Source organism: Cetorhinus maximus, chromosome 6, assembly GCF_964194155.1.
Source record: "Cetorhinus maximus chromosome 6, sCetMax3.hap1.1, whole genome shotgun sequence".
NCBI classification, from domain to species: domain Eukaryota; kingdom Metazoa; phylum Chordata; class Chondrichthyes; order Lamniformes; family Cetorhinidae; genus Cetorhinus; species Cetorhinus maximus.
Genome location: NC_135884.1, coordinates 55,299,712 through 55,321,454, shown reverse-complemented (window position 1 = coordinate 55,321,454; position 21,743 = coordinate 55,299,712). Strand labels below are relative to the sequence as shown.

Here is a 21,743-nt window from a genome sequence, read left to right as displayed (position 1 = left end):
CACAGCACCCACTCTGTGAAATTGCAAAGGCTTTTCTCCAACATTAGTTACTGGACACAGCAGACTTTTGCAAATGTTGCTGAAGGCTTCCTCAAGGCTGTTTTACACACTCCTTTTAGTTATTACATTGCCCCACAACATCAACTTCTTCCCTTCTTTATATATGTTTCTCTCTCTTTAATCTGTAAATTCCATTGTTCTATATGTCTTTGGAACTTTACTTTTCCCATAACATAAAAATATTTCATGTTGCCAATATGGTCATTACCTTTTGGGATAAATAAACAGGATAACCTTGCCCTATTTATCTTGTTAATTGTAAACATCCTACCATCCCTTTGAAACCCAAACAACTTTTTCGCCAATCTAAAAATGCAAATTTCCTTCGCACCTACATGCTGACCTCATCCATGTTTACACATTAGCATTTCAAATGCCTTTTGATAATTTCAACCTTGCAGTCTGTCTGCCTCTAATTTAATTAAATCACACAGACGGAGCCATCTACTCTTACACCCATAAATCTACTTTACAATAAACCATAATAATATTATGAAACTTATTATAGTTTTGTCTCACCAGGACACAGAAAATGTCCTGCTGTTCCCATATGGAACAGGATGTACAGAGGGGTCTGAGCTGTCCTGTCATTCTTCTATCTATTAGATAATAAAACTTACTATGAAAAAAGTAAAGGCTCTCATTAGCTACTCCTTTCGCTTTTTCTGTTATCAGTTAAATTTAGGAAGGTTAATTGAAATGCTTTACTTAACCTTTATTATAAAGAATGAAAATTTTAATTTTCCAGCTCCTTTAATGCCTCTAGACCTGCTCTTATTAATTCACTTCTTATTAGAATCATTCAATTGAAATTTTTAATTTCTCAGCTTAGATTTTAGAGACAAAACAATTGTCACCAACCAATTACTTAACTACTTCTCTCTGGCATCTTATTAAGTTTTTTTTTAACATGGTTGGTGGGCTCTGAAACCATACACCACTCTGTTGATTTCACTCTGTTCTCGTTCTCACTACTGCTGCCACTCTTTTATCTCTATTTAGTTCTTGTTCTCATGGCTTCTACTGCTGTCGCTCTTTTATCCTCCTGCTGGTCTCACTGTTTTCTTGCTCTCACTGCTGCTGCCATCGCTCTTTTAACCCAGTTGCTCTCACTCTCACTACTGATGCCGCCACTCTTATATCCTCCAGCTGGTCCTGCTCTGTTCCTGATCTTGTTGCTGCTGATGCCACCACTCTTTTATCTTTCTGCTATCTCCCTCTGTTCTTGCTCCAATTGTTATTATTGTTTTGCTGTTATCATGAGAGTCTATGGGCACCTCCTCAAATTTGCTGTTATTATAGTTCTGGCATATATTAAAACAGAACCAGCACAATCCATCATTGTATTTGTTGACTATGTTATGTGTAGCAAATGGAGTGACATGAAACCAGCACAAATATATATATTTTGTATATTGCCTACTCTTAAAAGCCCTACTCCTACAACAGTTTTCATTTTGATTATTGGAGTTTATCTGTTTTGTTTTGACGTTAGGAAATGATGGTGCAAAATTTGGATCCATTGTGCCCATTATTTGGGCATTACAAGGATGCCCTTAAATGGTGGTGTACATGCCCATATTGGTTATGGCAGTGAGAAGTGTGCAGAATAGGCAGATCATGATGTAACTCATTGTGTATTTCTGATTTAATGACAGCTGTGCCAGCTTGAAGCTCAACAATCTAGTTATGTTCTGCTCTTAAACATATATGGCTGAACAGTGTTTAGCAGCAAAAGCTAGCTCCACTCCAGTGCTATTTAACAGAAGATCAACTACTTAAAAGCTAGCTGGTGATTGATTTCTATTGGTTGTTGCTATGAGTGTACATGTGTTTGATGCTTCCTGGAGTTCTCAAAAGTTGCTGAAGTCTACAGGGAGTGGCGTGGCTGGTGCTGAAGCAATTCTCCTACTGTACCTCAGTGAGGAACAATGCCAGACATCTTCACTTCAGTAAGAACATCCTCGCTGAAATCTGCCACCTGCTACAGCTGCAATTGTAACCTGAGAGCAGGGCAAGGACAGCATTCACAGTGGCTGAGGGGGTGATCGCGGCCATGAACTTTTACAAGTTCTGGCCCCTTCCAGCTTGGACACTGAATCAAGCTGAATGGCCTCTTTCTATGCCATAAATTTTCCCTGTTTCTATATACTATGTTGGAGCTGAAGGCATTTGCAACATCGCAAAGTTAGCCATCTCCCTTTGCATAAGGAAGATGACTGAGGCTCTCTATAAAAAGAGAGCTGACTACACTTCATTTTCTTTTGCCAGTGAGCAACAGCTGGAGTGAGTAAGTGGCTTTGCTAGGATTGCAGGTTTCTCCAGAATGCAGGATGCCATTGACTGTGCACACATCACTCTGCAGGCACCACATGTCAACTCTGAAATGTACCGCAACCAACAGGATTCCGCTTCCTCAACATTCATCTCGCGTGTGACCATATATTGAGAATCATACAGGTCAGTGCCATGTATTCTGGCAACAGCGATCCTGCCTTTATCCTGCAGCAGTTCTCGGTGCCAGCAGCATTTGGGCTACCATTGCAATTCAAAAGCGCAGTTCCTGGGCTGACTACATGGCTGATGACTCCCGTCCACAACCCATGCACATGTGTGTGGAATGCAGACAATGGATACCATGCTGCCACATGACATATGATAGAACAGACCATTTACATTCTGAATGAATGTTGGTAGATGAGTGATGGCAGTGTATTGCATTAAGCACTAACCTCTGAAGTTAGTGCTGCAGTTGGTGGGATATGACATTTGAAGGATTCATTGACCTTGACCATTTGTGTAAAGTCACTGAGCCTTTTGCATCTGCATCCAGACCCTCGGGGCTTGACTCCTGGAATTGGCTGCCATTGCTGCCTGGTCTCACTGCCGTTTGAGTGTTTGATTAGAAGGCCTCCTGGCCCACCATGGCTATAACATTTCTCTACTGCTTTGCACCTCCTCCTCCAAGGCACCCAGGGTAATATCAGAGAACCATGGAGCAGGATCTTTCCCATATTGTGCCATTATTCAGTCTCCTTCCAAGTCAGAGTGACTTGTACAACCACTACCTGATCTAGCCACAATGCAACTCCCCTTTGAGAGGTGCAGCCTGGCTTTAAGTAGTGCAAGTTAGCTTTAACTTCTGCTAGTCTCCCATGATTTTGAGTCCCTTATTGAGGTGTGCAGCCACTCAATAGCATGGTGAGAACTGGCTGCATGCTACAATTAGGGTAAAGAGCAGGCAGCATAAAGTTAGTGTGCTGCCTTCATCACTGAATGGGCACAAGTAACCATGAGTTGCAAGCCTGTGCCCATTTTCGTGGGATGTCTTAAACTTAGGCCGAGGTTCTCCGTGCCCATTGGCATTGGGTGTGCTCGGCGTTGTGAGCAGACGATATGGTGAGAAGGCCAAAAATTGGTTTCACAACATCGTGAAACTAGTTTGCGATCATCTGCTCAGCCCGTCAATGAGGGGCCACATTTCTTGCTGCCATTAGACATCAGGAACCTCATTGTGATACATCAGCATATCATTACAAGGCCAGCTCACCAGACTTATTTCCCCTCCCACCCCCCACCCCCCGCCCACCTCCCCACCTCGCACCGCTGGATCATCCGCCCACGTGAGTGGGAAAACACGTCAATGTAGAACATGTCTTGGCAACTGTGACGTGCAGAATTCAGGACTTACCGTCAGAGCCTTGCTCACATCGTGGACATCCGAGGGGCAGAAGATGCTGGAGCCGGACAGCAACAACACACAGGAGGAGCGTCCATGGCATGCTGGGTAGATTCTTATGTGCATGGCTCTGCTGTAAAGCAGATCGCAGAAGTTGGAAAGTCACCGTTGATGCTCACAATGGATGATGGTCAAGGGGGTGGGGGAGGAAGGTCTAGGATTGGCTGGGAGAGGAAGAGGTGTCGGGGGCGTAAGGTTGGGAGGGGGGTGGGAAAGAAAGTGGGGGGTTGTGGTTGTGGGGGACAATGAAGGTGTTGGGGGGTGAGGGCGTGGTGGGGAATGAAGGGGTCGGGGGGGTGAGTTTGGAAGGGGGAGTAAAGGTGTCGGGGGTGAGGTTGGGAGGGAGGGAGTGAAGGTGTTGAGGGGTGAGTTTGGGAGTCAGGGGAAGGAGTGTGGAGGGGGTAATGGGGGGAGAAGATGGCAACTGGTAGGTGTAAGGGGATGTAAGGGAAAAATTGTGGAGAAGGGAAGAAGTGCGGGGAAGGCAGGGCGTCCAGGGGGATGAAAGGAGTCTGGAGAGGGGAGGGAGTCTGGCGGGAGGAAGGAGTGTGGGGAGGGGTGGGAGTCTGGGGGGGAGGAAATAGAGGGGAAGCAGTAAGGGTGGAGGCAGTTCCTGAGCCACAATGCCAACAGCTGGCTACATGAGTGGAGGAAGGAGTCAGGAAGGGGAAAGGAGTAAAGCTGGAGGAAAAAGTGAGGCTGAAGGAAGTGAGGTGGAGGAAAGAGTTGGGAGGGGGGAAGGACTAAGTAGGGTGGGGGATTCCAGGGGGGGGTGAGAGATCTAAGGTGGGGGGGGGAAAGGTTTGAGGTGGGGAAGGGGTTCAGGTGAGAAGGATTGTGAAGGGGGAAAGAGGTGTGAAGGGGGGAAGGGGTCAAGAGGGGTGCAGGGGGGAGGGGCCAAAGGGGTGGATGTGCAGGTGATCATGCAAGGGAGGGGTCTGATAGGTCCATGTCTGTCTCATGGGGTGGGCGTGGTATAAAGAAATGGTGAGAATGACCAAGGGCAGAGTGAGGCAGTAGGGTGGAAGGGTGAGTGTTTGATGGTAGCAATAGAAGGGACACCGAGGGTGGATGGTGGGGAATTGGAGGCAGACACGGACCTTGGGGATGGGAAGGAAGAGGTTAGGGAGGTGAATGTGGATGGGGGTGGGAATTTCAGGAAGGAAGGGAACATTCACATTCACCTGGACATCCCTAAAGGAAAAAGGTTGTTGCTTGTTGGCTTACTGAGGGCAGGTGGAAATCGATGTGGGTGGCATCAACTGTGATGGAGAAAAGGAAATGGGTGACTGGGGGAGGGGAAAAGATGGGTGAGCTGACAAGAAAGTGAATCCAGACCATGCTGTCTAAATCAAAAGTGAAGCGACAGTTGTGGTGGGTGAGATCAGGTGCTGCATGGGAGTGTGATCATTGGGTGGGTGTAGATGCGGGTCAGCTCAGATGGACAACTGCAAGTGAACTCCAGCAGGCAGCATTCAAACTGCTCAGGACATTGAGGTGAGTGTGATACGTGAAGGATCCACGTGCGTGTGAGAGTGCTTGCACGAGGCTCCAAAAGGCTCTGCCACACGCACACTTCTCCCTCCAGAATCACTTGTTGGTGCTCCCTCTGCAGTGACAGACGATGAGGTTGAGGGGCTCACAGGCAAAGGGGACTTGGAGGGAGAGGACAGCCTCTGAGATTCCTGAGTGGATGACCCAGGGGTGTCCAGCTGCTGCTCCGGGTGTTCGAGGGCCCCGGCCTGACTTGTTGAGTGGAAGGAGCACCTGGAGGGACGTTGAGGTGCCCCATTTCCCTCTTGTGTTGCCACTGCAGGGGCTCACCCGTGACTCCCGCGATGGAGTGCAGGTCTGCACACAGCTCTGTATTCTGCTGGACCAGGGTCTCCATGGCGTCCACCATGCTCCCCATTGAGACTTCCATACACGCAAATGTGGGCATCACTTCATCAGAAAGCAGGCAGACGCACTCCTCCGACTCGAATGCCACTCTATTGAGGGCTTCCAACAGCTCTGCGTGATGTTCCCACGCCTTCTGCTGACTCTCCAGGATGAGAGTCTCTCCAGGCCAAATCCAGAGGTTCATCATCTGACTCAGACCTCATAGATGCCTGATCCCTTGCAGTCCTCCGAGTGGCGGGGAGCTCGGCTGAACCTGTTTCCTCCTGCTGCGGACACATGTCCGTGCTGTGACCACTAGATTGTGAACCCAAGCCTACTCTAGATCTAGGTCCCACTGAGGTGTGTGTCTCGGTACTGAAAGAGGGTGTTGGTAAGCGCTGTGACAGGTCTTCCAGGCTGCTTATTTACAGCTCTTTAATGGCGGATGTGACCTCTTGACTGCAGATGAGGTCCTGGATGGACTTGAGGGACTGACTGGCTGAAGGTGTTGGTCTCTTGGCAGAGCTCCCTGTGAACCAAAGTAGTGATGATGAGTGCATGACAGCAGAGTCAAAAGCAGGAGAGAGAGAGAGTGCTCACAGTTGTACTGAGGGTGGGATGATGTGGTGTAGGATCCTCAGGTGGGTTTTCACCGCTGACCTCACCATCACCACAGGCAGGGTCTACATCCTCACCAGTCAGTGCAATGGCATGCTCCTCAAATTATGTGAAGGGCCTAATGTGGGCCACTCTACTCCCGGTCTGGAAGCTCTCCCTGCTGATGTGAGCAGGGTTTTCCTGCATGAAAACAGATGGAGAGAGTGTGAGCAGGACATATGGAGCTATGTGGAATGTTTGTATGGTGAGTGGAGCCATGGACAGGATGAGGACATGAGCTCGAGAGGGTATGAGCCTGATGGAGATGTGAGGGTGTGTGAGAGAGTTGGGGGGGGGTTGTCCCTTGGGGTGTGAGATCCCTGTGGATGCGTGATGGGTTTGTGAGTGTATGAGTTGAGAGTGATGAGAAGAGTGAGTTACCCTGGCAGAACAGATGAGACCATTCATCGTGTAGTGGCATTGGGTGGCTGTCCTCTTTTGCAGGGCATTGTTGTTGACCACTGCTGCCACCACCCGCTGCTGCCCATCCTGCGGCCAGAGTGGGGGTAGAGGATGCCTCTACGGCATCCAAAAGGCTTTCCAGTGATGCATCATTAAGCATGGGGCTGAAGTCTTTTTGCCTTTTGTGGACTTCTTCCCTGCAGTAGTCGTGGGCTGAAAGCACTGAGAGGTGTGCGCATGGCTGGTCTTTAAATGTGACGCCCAGTGTGATGAAGCGGTGAGCTGATGGTGTGGTGAGCGAATGAGAGCCCGCCCACCATGGAAATGGCATGTTTTCTGGGAATGCATAACTATTGTGCCGGGTTTGGGATGATATAACATGAAAAGCCACCTTTGCGGCCAGTGGGAAAACATTGTTTTAACCACCCGCTACCGCATTTAGTGCAAATCTGGGACGATTCCTTAGGCTTTCCTTTTCAAAAACCCTAACAAATGTTTTGAATGTTCTCTTCAAATTATTGTTGATAGTCCAAAGAAGGGTAAATCCAAAGTTCATTGCCTGAATTCCCAGTGTTGATTTTTCTTAACAAATTGATTATGTTTTTTCACAAACTATTCTGAAATGACTGGAATTCAGTGCTCATGCAATTTTTGTTGCATGTTTTTATAGTTTTTCCATGGTAAAAGGATTACATATGAAGAACATGGATTCTCTCATTATGTAATTAAAATATGAATGTGAGCCTAAATAGAATGTTAGGTTTGAAATAATTTGGCCAAGTTTCCAGTTGGCTGAAACCTTTGGACAAGATGTGTGTTCAGCCGTAACAGTTAGATATAAGTTGCATTTTGTTTGCAATGTATCTGTTAGCAAAATGGTTTGAAAATGTTGGTTTGAAAATGCTGGATTTCTTCCTTGCAGTTAAGACTTTTAAGGCTAACTCTAAAATCCAAGAACTAATCCTTCGATTGAACTTGGTTGGAAACTTCACAATTGGAGATTTCCAGTTGTTCCAAAGAATTTAGCAGTGACAGCATAACGCTTACTGATTCTGAAAGCAATTGTTTCAAAGGAAAATTCATCCATTTTTAGCAAAATGAGTGTTTTTTAATATGTTTTTGTTTTCTTTTCTTTCAAAAGATTATTTTCTCCTACCCACAAAGAAGACAGGTGATGGAATACAAATATATTTTAAATAGCATAACTAGCAGCTACTAACATTCGTTAAAATTAGAGGTGATTTGCTTCAGGTAACACTAAGTAATCGACAAGTGAAAACAAATGATTGCTTGTACTGTTTTCGATCATTAGAATAACATGCTAATGTTGCTCACCACTATTAATGTGTAAAAAGGTCCAGCAATTCATGGCTCAAATAAAGTGGGATGTCAATGGTGAGCAACCAGTCCAGTTAACATTGTTATTTTAAAAAAATATTATTACAGCAATCTCATTGACAATAGTTCAATATGAACATGTTCACTTTTCAATCTGTTGTAAAGATGGGTTCTCGTAACTCTTTTTATGCCCACTAAATGCTTTTTGGAGGAGTGGCTTGTGCATTAATGGTGATTTTCCCTATTGTTTTATTTCTAACCAAATAAGCATCCATAAAGTAAGAACGATTTATACACAGGCGCTACAGAGCTAATGTGCAAAGTTTTCTTTGCAATACTTGAATTTGATCCAGTACTAAATCATGTATGATTTTGACTTGATTTTGGAAAAAAGTGAATTGGATAAAGTTTCTCCTTTGGCTACAATTAATGATCCTGGCACAAATTGCGCCCAAAGTCATCCCAGTTTTGAAAGTATCTTTCTTTCCCCAGGTTTCTGCTCAAGCCTACTTGTTATGTTGATTAATGTAAAATCTGTCTGAACCAATGCAATTGGGAAGCATTTCAAAAATTATCTTATTAAAAAAGTGTTTTAAAGTTATTTTTTTATATTTAAGAATTGTAGTTTGATGAAGTTTGATTAATACAGCTGGAATTGAGTTTATCACAAAAAGTGCACATTTTAATGTAAAGTGTCAATCCATCGCCTGCGAGTAATCCAATTTTAAATGGCTGAAAATTACTTTTAGAAAATAAAAAAATTATTTTTTTAGTTAGATTGGAGCACAATAGTTAGTCCATTAGTAAACGGAAAAAGAAAATCATTCAAAACCTTTAAAAATATACCTATTACTGTTTTTGGATCCAAAAGATCCAGCTTAGTATTTGGAGCCTCCTAGAAGACCTACAAATGAGCACAATTAACAGGAACTTTTGATGGTGATTAATTCACAACCTGCTTCTAGCACGATGTTTTTCAAACTAGCGCAGAAGATAATGGAAGCTCGAGTTGCACTGAATGCAATTTGCGCTTAAAATTTGCAATCTCTAATGCCAGTTACACCGATAGCAGTTGAAATGCACTGAAAAAAACAAGTGCTATCAAGCAGACACAAGGTTTTGCACATGACGGTAGTTTTGTTAATTTAGTTGCTTGGCCTAGAGCCAAATAAATGTAGAGATTTTTTTCAACTTGGAAGGAGTTTTTAAACATATACACTTTACCTCATTATTTTATTTGCAAAATCTAGAAGATAAATTGCTTTGCTGAAAACAGTTGACTTATTTGTAATTTTCACACCAAGGTAATGTTAGTTGGTTCATTGCTGCAAAAAATAAAATTCAAAAACTGAGGGAAGAATTTTCACTTACTTCGGAATTATCGCTACATCTGACACAAGTGCAAAGTGAAATGTTTTGCATGAAGGAAACAAAACACTTATTTTCGAACAAATTATCATAATTGATTGCAAGAGACTTTGCTGCAGGATACAGTCTGCCAAAAGGATGCTGAGTATAAAGTAGTCATTACAAATTTGATCAGTGTTTGCGCCATCTTTTTGTTCTTCATTTTCTTTTACATCAAATATTTTGTGGATGAGCATCTCAATCAAATTTCACTCTCACCTTTACTCCCTGACTTTCATATAGTATTATTTCTTGTCTAGATATCTAAATATATTTGTTTCAGCTCATTGGTTCTATTGCATGTGCTCACATGATGTTCCTCGATTTTAGTAGGTGGCAGAACAATATTTCATCTGACTGTGACTTGGGTTTGATGAAATTAAGCATACAGTGAAAATTCAGTGAACAGTTGCCATTATGCTATGTAGAATCGACTATAGTTTTTAAGCTTAATTATCTTCCTAAATAGATGTGAGGACATTGCAAAACCATGAGTAGATTGCAGTCTTCATTGTCCTTTATAAAATCCACCTGATCTTTATTCTAGCAATTTCAAATTACCAGTTGGGTGGTGAAGAGGAAATCTATCCCTGTAATGTACATGATATTCTTGTATGTATTTCCTCACTGTGGAAGTTTCATGGCCTGACCAGCTCTCTACAAAGCTACAGAATGATTCCGATTTTAACCTGACAGCCTGAAAAATACTATCCAACAAGGACCAGGACCAAGCAAAGTTAAGTAGCTAATACAAAAGCAAAATACTGCAGTTGCTGGAACTCTGAAATAAAAACAGAAAACAGAAATATTTGGCACGTCAGGCAGCATCTGAGGAGAGAGGAACAGTGGTCCAGATTTTTGCTCCCAGGTTGAGTGTACAAATACGGAATAACCCCTGGCTCTACAAAACTGACCTTTAAAAATGGCTGCCCGCAGTTCTGATTTTGTTCCTGGCGGGGAGGAGAGTGCTGGATTAGAAGACAGGCCTGTCTCCCCTGGAAGGAGTGCAGAGGCTGCCGGGTGCAGAGACAGGCTAGGCAGAAGCCCCCACCCCCCGTGCTTCGGCACTTTGTTGCATTAAATTTAAAAAATTGAAACAAAAGCAGCCTTACAGTCTTCATCCCATGTCCCATTCATGTTAAACTATGTCACCTCATGCTCCCCACCCAACCTCAAGGCCCCTCATACCCCCATGACAACCACATTCCACGGCCCTTTATAGCTCCTATGCCAACTTAGTGCCAACTCATTCCAACATATGCCTCCTACCCACCACCCTTTTCCCATACCCCTCCATGCCAACTCACCTAGTATACATTGACAGTTCTTTGACAGTCCTTTAGGTTCGACAATTCTTTGACAACTTTTAGGCCAAGACTTCCCGGTTGGCGAGCGGGGTACGGGGCCCCCTCGCCGACGCATAAAATGACGCGGGATGCTCCCGACGTCACCCCGCCTCATTTCAATTTTCAGGCGGGCGGGCGCTTAGCAGAATCAGCTGTGCGCCCACTGACCTGTCAATGGCCTCAATTGGCGCCATTGACAAAGTAAAGTACTTAATGGACCTGCCCGTCCAACCTTAAGGGATAAGGTTTCATGTAGGTTTTTAAATTTCTAATAAAAGTGTTAATGAAAGTGATGGACATCTCCCAACTCATGTGACAGTGTCATATGAGGGGACCTGTCATGGGAATTTTTTTTTTTCTATTGTTAACATTTTTAAATTTGGCGCCGATCTCCCTGAGGCAGCGCTTAGCCTCAGGGAGATGTGCACTCTTTCGTGTGCATCCGTGAAAGAGCTCACTCTCAGTTTAGGAAAACCCCTCCGCCCGCACAGGGAGCGCACAGTGCTTCCTCGCGGACGTCACGCTGGGTGGGCCTTAATTGGCCTGCCCACGTAAAATGGCGGTGCGCCCCCAATCAGGGCCGCCGATCGGAGATGCGCCTTCATGCGCCCGCTCCTAAACCTCCCCCCGACATGAGGAAAATTCTGCCCTTAGTTTTTTTAACAGTTCTTTGACAACTTCGACAGTTCCAACTCGTTTATTCACATTTTACACACAATATGGTTTCCTTTTAATAACCAAAATGGTGCCTTACCTATCCCAAAGGATACCTTGCCCCTCCAAAAGGTGAACCTTACCTCTCAAAAGGTATATCCTGGCTATCCAAATGAATCCATCAAGTTCAGACCAGCTCTTACCTGGTCTAATATGCACAATCTGAGTTTCACACCCCTGGCCTACCAAAATCCTACTTCAGCGGAAGCAACTTGTGATTTAAGTGGCCAACTGCCTCCATAAACTATGCCTGCAAGAACCCCAACCTGACTCCAATCCCGTCCCCAAGAAAATAGGAAGTGCCATGTTCGGGGGCGGGACTTAGGATTTCTGGGTTCATCCACCATTTACACCACATCAGCCAGTGTTAACATTTCAAGTTGATGACCTTTCACCCTATCAAGAGCTTTCCCTTTTGTTTTCTTCCCCCTTCTTTTTCAGCCTTTACCTGTGTAAAACCTGGTATATCTCTAATTTTTCCAATTCTGAAGAAAGATCATCAACCTGAAACATTACCTCTGTTTCTCTCTCGACAGATGTTGCCTGACCTGCTGAGTATTTCCAGCTTTTTCTATTTTTATTATAAATTTAAGTAACTGTCTGAGTCCAAAAAAGAGTTGTGAATCACATATATATTTCAAATTGATCCCACAAAATGTTTGCACTTGAATCATAGCAGTGGCCCTTCCTTGGATATTAAGCAGAGTAAACCAACAATCCTGTGGTTATTGTATTATAAATAGATAAAGACGTGTTTTTCTATGTGTGAGGTTGTTTTTCACTCCTAATGTGCTGTGACAGAGAAAGAACCAATAGATCACGACAGTACATTATGATAAAAATGTTTCATTTTTTTTCCCTGTTTGCTTTGAAATCTCCCCATTTGCACTGAAATCCAAGCATGTGAGAAAATGTTCAGTGTTTATATAATATCTAATAGCTTATATAATAGTTTACATGGAATGACTGGAGCTTGACGTTGACGGTGCAAACTCTCACTTGGGGTCTTTATACACCTGAAGATGGCATTTTTTTTTTCTGGAAGAAACGCTTTGGAATCCTGGTACTAAACACTTGTTACAAATGGGGAGAAGTAAACAGTGTGATAAAATGCCTTGGATGTAGTAAAGGCCCAAAGTCACAGCTTGGAGAACAAAATATGTGGACACCAAAGTTAAAATTAAGCCCAATCTTCATATGTGTAGGCACCAGAAAGCTCCAACCCAAACTATTAATAGTTAGCTCTGTTCTCAACATTTTAAAAACAGCATCACAAAATTAACCCTATTTTATCTGATTATTTGTAGTTTTACACAGCAGAAGAGTGTTGGAAAGTATAATGTTCAAGTCATGCCATTGTTTCCTTTGTGTTTGTACCCAGTACCCTTTGACAGTTCTGTAAATTCTCACGTGACTATTTCTGTGCTTTATTTTTCAGGATTCTCCTCCACTTTCTCTATTCCAAATTCTCCCCTTACCCTAGTTGCCAACGATACTCTGTCTTCTATAGGTATTTCATAGTCAGTTGTATAATATCCTACGTTTCAGCAACATGAATTCAAAGTGGCGTATTATAGGAAACTGTTTCAAGTTGTGAAGCTTTTTTTTTTCCTGTAGACAGCAAATTAACATATTGAGATGTTTAAAGTTCTCCCTGCTGTGTCTACATCTGTTTCCACAGTTGAGGTTTGACATCAGGGGCACAGCAAAGGAATACTACCTGCAATTATGCTGTGTGCCTTTGCAAACTAGGACATGCAAAATACACAATCAAATGGCATATGCATGGGCATTCTTTTTTTAAAAAAATACCTGATTCAAAACTGAAAATTTGCCATTTTCGACACTTTTCAAATGTAGTTATTTTGTGTAATTTATCACAAAGCTACATGTAGATTGTTCCCATCTGACAGGCGGTTGTATTCAATGGGCCATGATGGTACTTTCAGTCTCTGGAAATGTTTTTACATCAGTCAAAACAAAACTCTTTTATCGGCAGAAAAATGTAAAATAATCATCCTGACTCTCAAAGAATAGGGACTGAAGATGCTTGCCCATGAGTACAATTTTGCTCCAGGTAATGATAGATTCTAGCAGTCCATTGTGTGTAAAAGCACTGTAACTGATTCATACTTCACTAGAACCGATGAGCTGGGGATCTTTCACACCTTGGGAGGAACCTGACCTGATTCCTTGTAGCCCATGTGACATTTTCTGTCTTAGAAATATAAGTATATATGAGGTATGCTATTGAAACAGAGAATGAGCCATTTATCAACATTCTGCTCTTGAGTTTAATATTGAGCCATTTTAAAATGATTTTGAATTGTGTTGAAGGCTGAGATACCAGAAAACAACACACTTGGTCTTTTTGTTATGAGGAGATGTTGCTTAGACTAAACTACTGTTTAAATTGCATTTCTATCAGTAATCATTTCTTTGTGCTCATGAAATTCTTGTTCTGTGCAGCATCTAACAGTAGTTCTGCAAAACCCTAAGTGAGAAGCTTGGTAATATTGAATATTATTCCAGCAACAGTGTTGTAATACTGATGGATAAAAACATTGTATGTTTCTACAATTTTGCCTGTACAGACTCTGCTTCTTATTCAATTACTATCTCATTACCTTTTCCAGTTTGTCTCGATCTGTATCCTTAGGGCTTAGCAAAATCTTTTCTTAACTGACTAACTAGATTGAAGTGACGGTGTTTCCTTTTGCAGAGCCTGCTGTATTCTGCCGCCTTACTACAGAATGGAACATGATACAGTTAGCTGCTCTACAGCTTCAACATTCTAAAATAAAATATTTGAATAAGATCTTATATCAATTAGCTATTTACCAACATTCATTTCTCATTCTTCTTATCAGTCTCTTTGTAGGACTGAGTTAAAAATTAATTTTCAAATATGAAACATTAATAGTTTTCAACTCATCTCTATTTCTTTGTTCCATCCTGCAGTATGTCAGGGTTTGAAATTAATAAACATGCCATGACAAGCGTGCACTTATTGCTGATTTGCAGACCAGAATTTAATCAGTAGCCAACAGTCATCCCAGCATTTATTTAATTGATCTTTAATTACAAACCCTGTTGTGTGCTTGCTGTTGGCAAAATTGTAATCTAACCCTCCTTTTGACTTTCCTATATCTGCAACTAACAATGCTGCATTAATGCGATATTGCTTGTCTTGTTACTTATTCAATAGTTCCGGTCTTGCTGAACATCGGTTCTTCTGTAAGTGCAACATATGCAAACATCAGCTGGATTCCAGGAATGGGACATGCAGCTTCTGAATTTTATGTTGCATACATGAATAACCGTAAGCCCTTCTCGCTCTCTAATTCTTGCAGAAATTGTAATGAAATCCCCAATGGGCCTGTTAACGTACCTATTCCACTAGCCCCACTAACTATGATTAATGAAGCAGATCAATGCAGTTTATTTCTTTATAACTCATTCTCCAATTAGCACCAGCTATAGGCAACTTTTGTTATAAATACCAAATTATATTGTCATTGTATAATTTGTATTGTTATGTAGTTTCCAATTATCTATTTCCATTGACATTTTAAAGAATAAAAAGTATAGTGATAAATGTGGCATAACTTTTATAATTGACCCTAATTAAGCTTGAGTTGTTGTGGGATTAAAATCCCAACCAATGTGTTGGAGTTAATTTTCTTAATGCAATTTCCATAGGTAAAGGTAAATGGAAGATTTCAGACGCAGTAAATGTTTCACAAAATTTCCACATCTTAGAAGGGCTAGAACCTGGAACTGAATATACAATCCGTCTTATGGCTAAGAACTGGTTTGATAACACTAGCATTTTTGAAGATGTTATAGAAACAAGGGGAAAAGGTGAGGCGTGGTCCGATTTAAAATCTAGTGAACACATTTTTCATACATTTAAAGTAAAAATACTGGAGAAACCAGTGGCGGAGCCAGTGGGGAGGGGGTGGGTCATCAGTCTCCCACCTTGGCCCTCCACCCCCCAAATTATCTTGAGGTCAGCTACCATGCCTTTGGAGTAATGCCTCCATTTCACTCATGGGAGTCTTTGTCTCCTGTTTTCAGCCACCAGGTTTGGCCAGCAAGTCAGTGCAGTTCCTGACCCAGCTTTCAGCCTAGGTTTGGGAATGTTTCCCAGTTACCAGCTTGGATTCCTGTCCTCCAATGTGGCCAAATTTCAAGGTCGACAACCCACCCTGCTCACCTCCTCCCCCCTACAACCACTATCTACCAAAGTGGCCAAGCCATGCTCCGCCACTGAAAGAAACATTATCCGTATTCAAAAGTATTGTTGATATGGAAAAGTATTTTCCTAATATTATCAAAACAAAAAAAATGTTTCAGAATAAGTCTAAAAAAAACACATCCGGATATTATAATCTATAGAAATTATGATATTGGGACAATGTGCACATAATGTTCAATTCTTTTGAGTTCTTTGTATAGTAGTGATTTGCTGCTATCCTGATGGTTCAACTTATTTTTTCTTAATTCATCAGCATTGTTTGTGCATGGGCTACTGATGCTTTTGCTATTGCTTAACTGGCTCTTGTTACCATGCTTTATAATTCACTCATGACTGGTATATCAAGCCAAAATCATACATGATGAGATAACAGTGAATGAATCAATCGAATCAGTATCCATGCACACACTGGTAATTTAAGGTTCTCTTTGAATTTCAAAGCTATTCTCAATTCCCTGAATAATTTTATGTTTTTGTTCAGCAGATGTCAAAAACAATTTGCTTAAATTTTAATCTAATACAGAAGAAATGGTTATTCCACACAGTATTACTCATGATTGTGTTTTCAGGATATAACTATGACAGCTTGCTTTGTTCAGTTCATCTGTAGCTACATAGATAACTAAAATGGAATTTATGAAGCAGGGACACATCCAAGAGTTGATTGGCATCATAACCACTGATACAAAGACAGTGTCCTGGAATAGAATCAAATAATTTCATAATATAGTACAGTAGAAAATAGTTAAGAATAATATAAAAGTTTTCAATATTTCTTAGGTATTTTTCTATAATATAGACAAGTTATGTGCTGCTTTTAGGAAACCCAAAATTGTACTAGGCTTTTTTTAGCACCTTTTGACTCAGCTCTTTCTTGCATGCATTGTGCCAAGTGACATCAATGAGAAGTGTTCTTTCGAACAAACCCTAGTTCAGTGGTATAACATCACACAACTAAAGCATATGAGATTTTTTTCTTGCAGCTCATTACCAGGTGAGACATACCTTGCATATATTATAAAATGAATAACCTGCTTCTAATAAGCAAGTTTAAATATCTAAAAAAATATAATAATTCTTGATATTTAGATAAGGTGTTTGAGTAAAAGTGATGTATGGTATATAAATTGAATAAAGTTGTAACCATTTATCTTATACTGTACCTTTCTTTCTGATGGTGAAAATGATGACTTAATTTTACTAATTGCTGCTTTTCTTAATGATTAATTATGTGGCCTAAAACGGCTTATGCAGGAATTCGCGGAGGAATATCGACACAAGGATGGTTTATTGGCCTGATGTGTGCTGTTGCTCTCCTTACCTTGATTTTACTAATTGCTTGTTTCATAAAGAGAAACAAAGGAGGAAAATATTCTGGTATGTACTTATGTTTAATTTTGTAACATACAAGAAAGTATATGAACACTGAATGGAAATGCATGTTGAAATAGATAATGTTAGCGCCGATAGAATAAATACAAGCACAACAGGAAAGAAAATATCAAAATAGCATAATCAGGACAGGTCTAAAAATTGTTCCTGATGGTCAGACATGCAAATACTATTTTTTGTTTTTTTTTATAATTTTCTGATAAATTGAGCCCATAATGGAATGTAGTATAATTATAATCTGTGTCAATGTTTGCTTAAAGTAGTGTGTGTGTGTGTGTGTATTAACAATATATTTAAAATATATGTCTGAGTTAACTCCCTGTATCAATGTTTCAAGCATAAATTGTGATGTCCTCATTTAGATTGGAAACTGCAAGTTCCTCAGTCTGCATGGCAGAGATATTCCTCTATAGCAACTAACTTTACAGACAGAATTGTCCCAGATTTGCATGAAGTACGGTAGCGGGCAGGAAAAAAGTAGTTGGCTGGCAGGTTTTCACACCATATCGTCCCATTCCCGCCTCATTAATTATGCAACCACAGGAAACATGCCTTCTCACTGGCGGATAGCCTCTGATTTGCTCACCATTCCTCACACAGGGCACCATATTTAAACTGCAGCCACACGCACACTTCTCATTGCTTACAGCCCAGGACTGCTCCGGTGAAGACATAGCTCCAAAAGCCAAGAAAAGTGCAGCCCCCTCCCCTGCCCCCACCATTTCAGTAACACATCCCTTGGACACCTTCTGGATGCCATGGAGGCCCTCCGCAATGACCTCTACGCTACCTCTGGCCGTAGGAGGCCCATCAGTCTCAGTACTCCAGCTTGGGAGGTGGTGGCAGAGGTGGTCAGTGCTAATACTGCACACAAGAGGTCTGCCATCCAGTGCAGAAAATGATTGATAATCTCGTATGTGCCGCCAGGGTAAGGCAACCATTTTATCACTTTAAACTCTCACACTCACAAGCCCATCACACATTCACTGGCATCTCACTCACTGCCAGCTCAAGGTACATCACTGCTCACTCTCTCACACAAACCCTCACATCTTCACCTGGCCTCATCCCCTCTGGAGTCAGCCTTCTCAGCCCTCACCATCTTGAAGCCACTTGCACAGATCAAGTTATGCCCCCTCACACACCCTGGACTACCCCCTTCCCCAGTACAGCCCTCACCCTGCAGCCTCTTCCCTTGTCTAAGGCCACTTCTCCCCCTTTCCCAAGCAAGCCCAAGCCCTGCAGCCGTTGAAAAGCCACTCTTACAGCTGCTCTGGTAGGTAGAGACCTGCCCGTGAGCCCCACTAAAAGTGATGTGGTGCTGCCTGCGAAGCCTGGCGCTGATGACCGTGAGTGCTGCCCGAAACAAGGTAGGCAAACAAACCTCGAAGTCCCGAGTGAAGTGCAGCTCACCAGGTGCACGTTGCTTATGTTCAGTTCTGAAACACACACCAATGTGCCAGGATGATCCAGTGTGGAGGGTTGATTCCGGTGAGCAGGGCTTATAAAAAGATACTAAAGTATTGAAATTAGATTCCCGGCATAAGGCGGTGGGAAACACGGTCTGCCATTGACAAGTGGAACGGATGATCGCAAACTGATTTCACAACAGCATTGAACTGATTTTTGGCCTTCTCGGCATATTGTGTCCTCCCCTCCCCAGCCCGGTGCCAATGGGCCGGAAAATTCCAGCCTACGCCTTTGCTTGAGAAATTGCCATAAATTTTTCAAAGTATTGCATAAAAATAAGGAAAGTATGAATGAAATGTGTTCCATTACCCAAACCCTCATCTCTTTTCACCTGAAGATGATGCATAATCTAGACCCCAATGTAAAATATCACAGGAGAGAGGCTAGTATTGCTAAAAAGTCATGTGCATGCACTTCACCTGGTTCCACTTCCTTCTGTCTCAAGTAATGTATATGCTTTTATACAGATTGTTTTATTATTTCATGGATTGTTAGTGTCAATGGCAGCATTTGTTGCCTATCCCAAATTACCCTCAAGAAGGTGGTGGTGAGCTGCCATTTAACATCTAAACTGCCTATGTAAACATTTAGAATTTAAACTCTGCATGTAAAATGTTGCCTATAATGTTGCAGAATCTGCCCAATGGGTATTGTTGTGGAGTGAATTTCTGAAGCCTCTTTTCAAACTCAGTCAACACTTTATTGGCTGTGCATCCATGCAGATTAGTGGGAACATTTGTGATGAGTGGAATCTAACATTATAGAAATATCATAGATTAAAACATTCGATGCAGGATTGGAATCTGCTATCTCTACCTGGTCCAGTCTACTCTACTCACATCTAGGATTTTTCATTCTACATTTTACTGGTTTAAATAATCCATTTAAAAAAAAACCCTTTTTAATTTAGTTGCTGAGTAGAATAGTTCATATCATTAGTTAAAATACTGTACAATAAGGTCACATGCTGATATTTTAATCCTAGACATTGATGATCTCATTACTCTTCAAACAGTGTTAATTTAAATTGAAATCTTACAAGTGGTGCACTCTGAGATGCTTAGATGCATCATCTGAAGAATCTGAGTTGAAAGGTCACAGCAAATGAGTCATTGGTCTGGAAAGCTGAATATTTTTAACCAGCAGAAGTAATCAGTCTGGCCAAAATAAGTGTGCTTATGGGGTATATATGTGTAACAGACAGAATTTGGCGTGCATCAGAATTTAGTATCTAAGTATAGGAATAGTTGTGTTTTTCACTGGATTAGGGAATGCTGTTGGTATAGTCAGATTTCTTTTGTGATATTCTATTCTTTAAGAAAAATCTATTATGATCAAATAATCATGGGCAGAATCACTTTACCAATTCTCTATGAAAATATAATCCAAATACAGAGATAATTTTTTTAATTGTTAAGCTACTTGGATTTACAACCAGCCAGAATAGATGCAAAACTAATTCACAAACAGCTGATTTAAAGTTTTATTTTATTCCCCCTTTTTATTCAGTATACTGTATGAACAATGTAGTATTTAATGGGCAAAACCATCTATCTGATTTTTTTGATAGTATAAATAAAATAAAATATTTTGTATTTTTGTTTGCCAACTAACAGAACACAGCAGGAATAAATGTTATTGCTTTATGTTGCACAATTGATGATTATGGTTCATTGATAAACAAGTTCATTAACCTAAACACTTCATTCAGCTTAAAAATAGCAAAGTCCTTAAATACTCTCGACTCAGGTAAATGTGGTATCACAATAGTCAAAGGAATAAATCTTTTCTTCCTATAGAAGCTGCTGAATCCACCTTGCTGTCAAATCCTAACTGAAAATACTTCTGTTAGAGAAGTACTGAAACTCATTTTTTCCAGCTTATTCCCTCAAGTTCCGGAGACAAGTCTCATTTCTTATTGCCAACCAACTTATTTATGTTCCCTGCACCAAAATAAATCTCAGCCCAACATCCTGATGCAGTTTTCTTATTCATCTTGTCTCAAATGCACAGCTTTCTGAAACCCGTCCAACTCTCATCTGCTCCAGTTTGCTAATTAGATTCCTTTCATTATCAAGACCAAAGACACACTTGATACTCATAATAACATAGTTTCCAAAACCAAGTAATAAATGCAGATTGGGAAGGAGATTGGTATCAATATTATGAATGAGCACAGGACCTAAAATCTCTGAACTGGTTCAAACTGGCCAAAATAAGTGTGCATATGGAGTATATATGTGTATTGGACAGGAGTTGGTGTGCATCAGAATTTAGTATCCAAATATAGGAATAGCTGTGTTTTTCACTGGGCTAGGGAACGCTGTTGGTATGGACAGATTTATTTCGTAATATTCTATTCTGAATGCTCCTCTCCAATCCTTTGTATGGATAAATCTAGAGTAATTTTTCTCCTGAAAATTAATTACTCCTGCTGGTTAAAAATATTCAGCTTTCCAGGCCAATGACCCATTTGCTGTGACCTTTCAACTCAGATTCTTCAGATGATGCATCAATTGTAAGATTTCAATTTAAATTAACACTGTTTGAAGAGTAATGAGATCATCAATGTCTAGGATTAAAATATCAGCATGTGACCTTATTGTACAGTGTTTTAACTAATGATATGAACTATTCTACTCAGCAATTAAAAAGAGTTTTTTCAAAAATGGATTACTTAAACCAGTAAAATGTAGAATGAAAAAGCCTAGATGTGAGTAGAGTAGACTGGACCAGGTAGAGATAGCAGATTCCTATCCTGTACTGAATGTTTTAATTTATGATGTTTCTATAATGTTAGATTATACTCATCGCTAATGTTCCCACTAAGCTGCACGAGTGCACAGCCAAGAAGCAGCATGAAAGGTACCATGCCGGACTTGCTCTGTGATAAAGAAAGTGTTGTTACGACCCCCATAGAGACTGATAACTTTTTTTTTTAAGATTTGAATTCCCAATGACTGGTTCACATGACAAGATTTCACATTTTAAGACTTTTACTGTAACAAATGGACTAAAATCAACATGACTAAATATTGCTTAGTAGGCAACTAATACATTGAACTACAGAAAATAT

At 41.2% G+C, this 21,743-nt stretch overlaps 1 protein-coding gene across 9 annotated transcripts in view; it reads left to right on the top strand.

The window, feature by feature from the left end:
* Positions 1–21,743, top strand: part of chl1b (cell adhesion molecule L1-like b) — a 954,137-nt gene that overhangs the window by 898,548 nt on the left and 33,846 nt on the right. For 7 of the 9 annotated variants that reach the window (XM_078543741.1, XM_078543742.1, XM_078543735.1 and 4 more), the window contains 3 exons: positions 14,753–14,866; positions 15,247–15,408; positions 17,060–17,182. In XM_078543741.1, coding sequence (XP_078399867.1) covers positions 14,753–14,866; positions 15,247–15,408; positions 17,060–17,182 — 399 coding nt within the window. The remainder of the gene's footprint in view (positions 1–14,752; positions 14,867–15,246; positions 15,409–17,059; positions 17,183–21,743) is intronic. The other 2 variants (XM_078543743.1, XM_078543744.1) reach the window with 2 other exon arrangements.